Source organism: Portunus trituberculatus, chromosome 26, assembly GCF_017591435.1.
Source record: "Portunus trituberculatus isolate SZX2019 chromosome 26, ASM1759143v1, whole genome shotgun sequence".
Lineage (NCBI taxonomy): Eukaryota > Metazoa > Arthropoda > Malacostraca > Decapoda > Portunidae > Portunus > Portunus trituberculatus.
In genome coordinates, this window is record NC_059280.1 from 648,738 (window position 1) to 658,737 (window position 10,000).

A 10,000-nucleotide genomic window follows, 5' to 3' on the forward strand; every position below is an offset into this window, starting at 1 on the left:
ACTGTCAAACTACCACTGGAACCATCAAAACACCCTTCAAAACACCAATAACTTCCACTGCAGCCTGTTAAACTGTCAAACTACCACTGGAACCATCAAAACACCCTTCAAAACACCAATAACTTCCACTGCAGCCTGTTAAACTGTCAAACTACCACTGGAACCATCAAAACACCCTTCAAAACACCAATAACTTCCACTGCAGCCTGTTAAACTGTCAAACTACCACTGGAACCATCAAAACACCCTTCAAAACACCAATAACTTCCACTGCAGCCTGTTAAACTGTCAAACTACCACTGGAACCATCAAAACACCCTTCAAAACACCAATAACTTCCACTGCAGCCTGTTAAACTGTCAAACTACCACTGGAACCATCAAAACACCCTTCAAAACACTTCCACTGCAGCCAGTTAAACTGTCAAACTACCACTGGAACCATCAAAACACCCTTCAAAACACCAATAACTTCCACTGCAGCCTGTTAAACTGTCAAACTACCACTGGAACCATCAAAACACCCTTCAAAACACCAATAACTTCCACTGCAGCCTGTTAAACTGTCAAACTACCACTGGAACCATCAAAACACCCTTCAAAACACCAATAACTTCCACTGCAGCCTGTTAAACTGTCAAACTACCACTGGAACCATCAAAACACCCTTCAAAACAGTGATAAAATATATATGAATAAATTTGTCTTCTTTTAAAACATCATAAACAGAGAGAGTTAGCTTGATATACAAGAATTAAAAAATATACACACATACAAACAGACAGACAGACAAAACAGAGCAAAATTATATACAACCACAGAGAGAGAGAGAGAGAGAGAGAGAGAGAGAGAGAGAGAGAGAGAGAGAGAGAGAGTTAGATAGATATAATCAAACATTCTCTCTCTCTCTCTCTAGCAAAATCATATACAGCTACAGAGAGAGAGAGAGAGAGAGAGAGAGAGAGAGAGAGAGAGAGAGAGAGAGAGAGAGAGAGAGAGAGAGAGAGAGAGAGAGAGTACTTACATGTGGTCGCGAATAGAGTCAATTGTGATGTCTCCACTTAACACACTGTTATCTCCATTTTCTCTAACTTCCTCCTTTCTTCCTCCATCTCCTCCTCCTCCTCCTCCTCCTCCTCCTCCAGCTCCTCCGCCTCCTCCTGCTTTTCCTCCAATGTCTTCCTTCTCTCCATTCTGCTCCTGTTGAGAGAGAGAGAGAGAGAGAGAGAGAGAGAGAGAGAGAGAGAGAGAGAGAGAGAGAGAGAGAGAAAGGGGTTATTGTAATTTTATCATTCATGCATTTTCTCACTCACTCACTCACTCACTCACTCACTCACTCACTCTCTCTCTCTCTCTCTCTCTCTCACCTTGAGGGCGGCCGGCTCATTGGGCTCAGCAGCAGCAGCAGCAGCAGCAGCGTTAGTAGTGGTGGTAGTAGTGGTAGTGGTGGTGGTGGTAGCAGCTGGTGTTGTGGTGGTAGTAGTAGTAGCTGTGGTAGTATCACTGGCCTGGGGATAGTAGTAGTAGTAGTAGTAGTAGTAGTAGTAGTAGTACACCCAAACATACCCAAACACACCCAAAACACACCCAAGCACCCCAAAATACACTCAAAACACACCCAAAACATCACAAAATACACTCAAAACTCACAACACACACCCAAAAAACACACCAAAATACCCCAAAACACACCCAAACACACCCAAAACACACCCAGACACCCCAATATACACTCAAAACACCCCAAAACACCCCAAAACACACTCAAAACACACCAGAACACATCTAAAACACCCCAGACACACCCAAAATACACTCAAAACTCACAAAACACACCAAAACACATCTAAAACACCCTACACTCAAAACACACTCACACACTCAAAAACACACCAAAACACACCCAAATACACTCAAACACACTCAAAACACACCTAAACACACTCAAAGCACACCAAAACATCCCAAAACACACCCAAAACACACCCAAACACACTCAAACAACCCCCAAAACACACAACACACCTTAGACTGGCTCTGCCCCTCCTGTTTGGCACACACTGGGGCACCCTTGGCTTCTGGCACTGTCCCCCGGGGCCTGGTGATGTGCCTGGCTGACAGTGACACCCTCTCTAGCTCGCTGGGTGACACAAGGTACAGTGCCTCGCCTTGACGGGTGAACACCACACTGTTGATGCCACTGTGGGGGGGAGATGGGGTGAGAGGGGGGTATACACATATACATACATACATACATGCACACATACATGGATATATACACACATAGAAAAATTAAAGAAAGAATGAATTAAACACACACATACAACATACACGCACACAAGACACGCACGCACACGCACACACACACACACACACTAAAACACACCCAAACATCTACAAACACACACTGGAAAGAGAAAGAATTAAAACACAGACAAGAACAAGGAAAAGAAAGAAAAAAACACACACACACACACACACACACACACACACACACAACATACACGCACACACACACACACTAAAACACACCCAAACATCTACAAACACACATTGGAAAGAGAAAGAAACACACACACACACACTAAAACACAGACAAGAACAAGGAAAAAGAAAGAGAAAAAAACACACACACACACACACACACACAACATACACGCACACACACACACACTAAAACACACCAAAACACCCACAAGCACACACTAGAACAAGGAAAAAGAATGAGAAAAAACACACACACACATACACACACACACACACACACACACACACACACACACACACACACACACACACACACACACACACACCCCAAAACACACCTAATATCTTCCTTCTTAATACAGGGTGCATAGAGCTGCCTCCTACAGTCTGGCAAGGAGAAGATAGAGAAGTCCCCTTGGTTGGTGGCCAGCACAAGGCAAGACTCGCTGTAAGAACTGTCCACTGTTGACGCAAACTCTGCCAAGTCAAGCTTCCTGGCGCGTGACCCCTCGTTGGCCGTCAGCTTGAATTTGCAGAACGGCTTAAGCTGCGGCAGTGTGAAGACCTGTGGGGAGCGGTTTACATTAGGTTAGGTTACTTCAAACACACTCAAATACCACAAAACATACTCAAACACACTGAAAACACTAAAAACACCACAGAACACACTCAAACACCTTAAAACACACTCAAACACACCCCAAAACATACTCAAACACACTCAAACACACCAAAAACACCCCAAAACACACTCAAACATCCCAAAACACATACACAGCCAAACACCCCAAAACACACAGATACAGTTAAACACCCCAAACACACACAAACACACTCAAACACCCCAAAACACAGCCAAAACACACTCAAACACCCCAAAACATACACAAACACACCAAAAACATCCTAAAACACACACAAACCAAAAAAAAATATTCCAAAACACCCCAAAACACCCTAAAGCACACCAAAACACACTATAGCCTCCCAAACACACCTTACAACCCAAACGCACCTAAATGCACCCAAAACACACCAATACACACCAAAACACACACAAACACACCCAAAACCCCTAAACACACTAAAACATACCTGAAACACACTAATACACCCAAACACATACCCAAACACACCAAAACACCTCAAAATCACACCCAAACACACTAAACACACTTTTAACACAATCAAACACCCAAAACACATCAAAACGTCCCAAAACACCCAAAACACACCAAAACATCCCCAAAACCCCAAAACACCCAAAATGCATCAAAACATCCCCAAAACACCAAAAACAAAACACCCCAAAACAATCAAAACATCCCTAAACACCACAAAACACACTAAATATGCATCAAAACATCCCTACCAAAACACCCAAACACCCCAAAACATCAAAACATCCAAAACACCACAAAACACACCAAATCATCCCCAAAACCCAAAACACCCCAAAACACCCCAAACACCCAAAATCAAAACATCCCCCCAAAACACCCCAAAACCCAAAACACACATCAAAACATCCCCAAAACACCACAAAACAAAACACACCAAAATGCATCAAAACATCCCAAAAACACCACAAAACACACAAAATGCATCAAAACATCCCCAAAACACCACAAAACACCCCAAAAACCCAAAACACCCCAAAAATGCATCAAAACATCCCCAAAACACCACAAAACACCCAAAACACAAAATCATCATCCCCAAAACACCCAAAACCCAAAACATCCACAAAACACCACAAAACACCCCAAAACCCCAAAACACACAAAATGCATCAAACATCCCCAAAACACCACAAAACACCCAAAACACCCCAAAAATGCATCAAAACATCCCTAAAACACCACAAAACACACTAAAAATGCATCAAAACATCCCCAAAAACCCCAAAACTCAAAACACCCCAAAAACACACCAAAACATCCCCAAACACCCCAAAACACACCAAAAACGCACCTTAAACTGTTCTCAGAGCAGATCAACACTCGATGGGGCAGGAGGGTGGCAGGGGGTGAAGCTGCATCCTTTTTGACAGCCATTGGGGGCGGGAATGGCTGCCCACACCCATCCAACACCCAAACACCCAAAACGGGGGCGCCATGCTTCAAATGGATCTCTTTGCCAAGCTGTACCGTCAGTGGAACCTCTTGGCGTTTCTCCGAGGGTGGAATGGCAATAGTGAAGACAAATATGGACCCACTGTTTGTTCCGGCCCAGAGTGTGGCGGACATGGCCTGGTCTGGAAGGACGGTTAGTTTTAAATTTGGTGTTTTTTGGGTGTTTTGTGGTGTTTTTGTGGTGTTTTTGTGGTGTTTTGTGTGTTTTTTAGATGTTTTTTTGGTGTTTTTTGGGAGTTTTTGTGGTGTTTTGGATGTTTTTTGAGTGTTTTGTGGTGTTTTGGGTGTTTTGTGGTGTTTTAATGGTGTTTTAATGGCAATAGTGAAGACAAATATGGACCCACTGTTTGTTCCGGCCCAGAGTGTGGCGGACATGGCCTGGTCTGGAAGGACGGTTAGTTTTAAATTTGGTGTTTTTGGGTGTGTTTTGTGGTGTTTTTGTGGTGTTTGTGGTGTTTTGTGTTTTTGTGGTGTTTTGTGTGTTTTCTGGGTGTTTTTGTGGTGTTTTTGGTGTTTTAATGGTGTTTCAATAGTGTTTTTTTTTGTGTTTTTAGGTATTTTAATGGTGTTTTAATGTGGTGTTTCAATAGTGTTTTTTTGTGTGTTTTAGTGTGGTGTTTCAATAGTTTTTTTTGTGTGTTTTTGTGTTTTTAATGGTGTTTTAATCATAGTGTTTTAAATACCTCCAAATACAGACACAAACATATACACTCCAAAAAAAAAACACCCCAAACACATACAAATACACCCAAACACCCTTAAAACACCCCTAAAACACACCAAAACACACTTCAACACCTCAAAACACCCAAACACCCAAAACCACCCCGAACACCCAACACCGCCTCAATAAAAAAACACTCCTAAACACCCCAAACACACTTCAACACCCCCCAAAACACACTAAACACACCCAAAACCCCCAAATCACACCCAAAACCCTAAACACACCCAAACACACTTCAACACCCCCCAAAGACACCCACACACACTTCAACACCCCCAAAACACACTAAACACTTCAACACCCCAAAACACACTAAACACACCCAAAAACCCCCAAAACACACCCAAACACACTCCAACACCCAAAACACACCCACACATGCTTCAACACCTTCAAAACACACCCAAAAACCCCTAAAACACACTTCAACATCCCCCAAACACACCCACACACACTTCAACACCCCCAAAACACCCCCGAAACACCTCGAACCACTTACTATTGGCCACAAAACACTTGGTGAGGTGGAGACAGCGGACCATGGAACCCACATAGTCAGTTGCATTGGACCTTGCTTCAATGGCACGCTCCACAGGCTTCATTTCTTCCTCCGAGCCAGCACCACCACCACCGCGGCCACTAGCAAAGGGTATGGAAAAGGTTAACCTACGTGTCAGGGTGCCAGGGAGGGAGGAAGGGGCTGAAGGGGGGGGAGGTCCTACAGGAGAACTAGGAGAAAGATCAGGAGTGGGTAGGATGCTATGTGGGTTTGTGGGAGTGGTAGGGGTGTCATCTATGTATGTGTTGATGGAAGGGTGACGGGCTTCAATTTCAGACACTTCCTGTGGTGGGGTGGCCGGGGCGGGGCACGGCGGGGCGCTGCGTCGCTTGGCGGGGTCCTGACGGCGTGTAAACGGACGTAAAACTACTTCACTTTGCTGTCTAAGGAATTTTTTCAAACGTCCTTCTTCGATTGGGACAGGGCTAGGGATGGGGCTTCCTGCGGGGCTAGGGGACGGGCAGAGGGCTGGCGGAGGTTCAGGGGCAGTGTGAGGCCTTTACGTCGCTCCTCCTGTGGTGTGGCGGCTCGAATAGGCGGCGGTGTTGGCGATATAGGACTGGCACGCCGCTCACTCTGACTCCTCCTTGTGAACCAAAGCCTGGCTGGTCTGGGGGCTTGTGGAACCTGGCCAGCCCCCTGTGGATCCCCGGCAGGACCTTTGGCATCCTTGGGCTGGTCCGGGGTGGGGGTGGGAGACTGTGGCCGGCGGAATAGACGTTTTAGTGAGCTTTCTTCATTTCTCCTTCAGTAACCCCTTCAGGTTTTTGCATCTCCGAGTCACTGGATTCGCCGCGATGTAGCCAGCCCCGCAGACGCCCCAGCCCGGTTTTAGCCCCTTCCTCTGCCCCGGTGTCCTTGGTATCCTTTCCTGTATCCTTCACATCTTTCTCCTTCTCCTTCTCTTTCTCTCGGCCGGTGGAGCGAAATCTCTTAGGTGTGACGTAATAAAAGAATGGAACTACTTCTTCCTCCACTTTCCCCTCCTTTTCCTCCACTTTCCTCCTCCGCTGCCTGCTCCTGCTCGCCCTACTCCCTCCCTTCACCTCCTCCTCCTCCAAGATTATATCCTCATCTTCCTCCTCCTCCTCCTCCTCCTCCTCCCCTCTTCTTCTTCTGGGCAGGATAATGGTGCAGTCTCCCCTCCACTCCCTAACTCCACCTCTCCCTCCCCTACAACTTGCATTCCAAACACTTCCTCTGCCTCCTCCTCCTCCACCTCCATCTTCACCTCCTCCACCTTCTCCCTCTCCTCCACCTCCTCCTTAGGGCTGCGTGAAATGACAAAAATGCCTCCCTGTCAGTAAGTCAACAAATAAATGGACAAAGAAATAAATAAACTTAATTAATCTTGGTTTGGCTATGAGGGAAAGAGTAGTAGTAGTAGTAGTAGTAGTAGTAGTAGTAGTAGTAGTAGTAGTAGTAGTAGTAGTCTTACAAAATTCTAAGAGATGTTTTGTGGCGTTGCATTTTTTGGGGTATTATGTGTTGCAATGCTACCTGACCTCTCCTAATTTGCCCTGCCCTGCCCTGCCCTGCCCTGCCCTGCCTGCCCTGCCCTGCCCTGCCCTGCCCTGCCCTGCCCTGCCCTGACCTAAGGCATGGTGTCCACAAGAGTGTTGGTGCGTGAATGAGTCCTGCGTTTGTGCGTGTAATGGAGGAAACATGTCCTTGTGTTGGTGTTGTTCCTGTTGTGTTTGGAGGAGGTTCAGTACACCCGTGATGTGTGGCACTGTCCTTCACTGTGTGGCGGGCAGGACAGGGCTGGACACTCATGGGTGGTGGCGCCTCAATGGAATCAACACTATGCCAGCTTTTATAGGAAACACAAGTGACTCTGGATGATATTAGGAAGCTGTGTTTTGTGTATACCAGGACCCAGTAGTGTATATCATGGACCATCATTGTGAATAATACCTGTAACTCTTGATGTACGCGAGATGCATTTCTAGAGGCATTGCGTTTTTCAAGATTGACGTCAAACAAACTTGTAATTCTCCTAAGCAACAGTTGGTAATAGGGGATGTGGGATGTGAGCCAAATCGTGTAAAAGCAAAACCATCGCTCTGATTATATTTTTTCGGTCGTATTAACAAAAATGCGTAATTAAACCACGTAATTCAAGAGTTACTTGTATTTCATTTTACTGGTGTATTCGGAACACAGTTATTGCACCATTTTTTTTATTTATTGATTTATTTCTACCATGTGAGCTTTCAATGGGCATTTCTGGGGTAAAGGGGATAATTCTTTGTGTACCTCCTATCTCAAAGCCCACCCGCAAAGAGGAAACCCTACCTACACTCAGACCGTGGCCAGGATTCGAACCCCAAAGCTGGTATTCGTCACTGTCTCACACCTTCACTACACCAAACAATCCCAACACACCACACTCACTCACCAATCCACAAGTCACCACTAATACACTCACCACACCACCACACACCCTAGTCACCTGTATCTTCTAATTATTACATTCTTGGACTAATAAAGCTGTTTTTTTTTTTCATCTATAGCTTGTGCACACCAGACTAACTAGTTCATATACACCTGGCAACACTGCAAGGCTGGGAATTCCCTCAGGAGCAACACCACAAAACCGCATCTAGATTTGAATGACTACTACTACTACTACTACTACTACTACTACTACTATTTTTGTGAAGCTGTAGAAATGATAGGTGATGATAAATGTGATGGAGAGAGAAATTTGTGAAGGAAAACACATGAAAAGAAGAAGAAAATGATAAAAATAATGATGAGTAATGGCAAATGTGATAAACAGAATTGTGAGAGAGAGAGAGAGAGAGAGAGAGAGAGAGAGAGAGAGAGAGAGAGAGAGAGAGAGAGAGAGAGAGAGAGAGAGAGAGAGAGAGAGAGAGAGAGAATATATACAAAAATAGAAATGGATGGAGATAGAGAAATAATAATAATAATAATAATAATAATAATAATAATAATAATAAAAAAAGAAAAGAAGAAAAGAAGAAGAAGAAGAAGAAGAAAAAGAAGAAGAAAAAGAAGAAGATCATAGATAATATTAACCTGAAAACGAAATTAAATGAGAAATTAAACAAACAAACAAACAAACACACTTGCAAATAAAGAAAACAATAAAATTAATAATATCTGAAAGTTATAATAACAGGATTAGAGAGAGAGAGAGAGAGAGAGAGAGAGAGAGAGAGAGAGAGAGAGAGAGAGAGAGAGAAAATTATACATATATACATAAGCATACACAAAATATACATGTGTGTGTGTGTGTGTGTGTGTGTGTGTGTGTGTGTGTGTGTGTGTGTGTGTGTGTGTGTGTGTGTGTTCTTTTCTACTAATGGGAGGAGGAAGAAGAGGAATAAAGGAGGAGGTGGTGGTGGTGGTTCCTCTCTCTCTCTCTCTCTCTCTCTCTCTCTCTCTCTCTCTCTCTCTCTCTCTCTCTCTCTCTCTCTCTCTCTAAAACATTCATATTTTTATTTCTCTTCTCTCTCTCTCTCTCTCTCTCTCATTATTCCCATAAATATTTACTTCAGGTCTGTAAACACTATAATAGAACAGTAACATAATTTTCTCATCCTTCAAAACATTACACAAGTCTTTTATTTAACTATTTATTTATTTATTTACTGTTATGTCCTACAGCGCCTGTGTGTGTACTTGAAGAGTATGGGAAGCAGTGTCCAGTGTCCACCTTCCACCCATTAGCGGCGCAGGCAGTGTTGTTTGTAGTGGTGGGCATATTAGGGCCCATATCACCAGCCAAGCATCTTTGTAGTGGTGGGCATATTAGGGCCCATATCACCAGCCAAGCATCTTTGTAGTGGTGGGCATATTAGGGCCCATATCACCAGCCAAGCATCTTTGTAGTGGTGGGCATATTAGGCCCATATCACCAGCCAAGCATCTTTGTAGTGGTGGGCATATTAGGGCCCATATCACCAGCCAAGCATCTTTGTAGTGGTGGGCATATTAGGGCCCATATCACCAGCCAAGCATCTTTGTAGTGGTGGGCATATTAGGGCCCATATCACCAGCCAAGCATCTTTGGTGTGAGGCCACAACACCTCCACCTGGAACCTGTGTACCGCGGTGACATGTA

At 44.5% G+C, this 10,000-nt stretch overlaps 1 protein-coding gene across 1 annotated transcript in view; it reads right to left on the minus strand.

Annotated features, from left to right (window-relative positions):
* LOC123509102 (lethal(2) giant larvae protein homolog 1-like) overlaps positions 1-10,000 on the minus strand; it is a 43,193-nt gene that overhangs the window by 5,514 nt on the left and 27,679 nt on the right. The window contains 6 exon segments of the mRNA XM_045263240.1: positions 1,024-1,199; positions 1,367-1,507; positions 2,025-2,199; positions 2,825-3,051; positions 4,457-4,743; positions 5,848-5,987. Of these exon segments, the coding sequence (XP_045119175.1) occupies positions 1,024-1,199; positions 1,367-1,507; positions 2,025-2,199; positions 2,825-3,051; positions 4,457-4,743; positions 5,848-5,987 (1,146 nt within the window).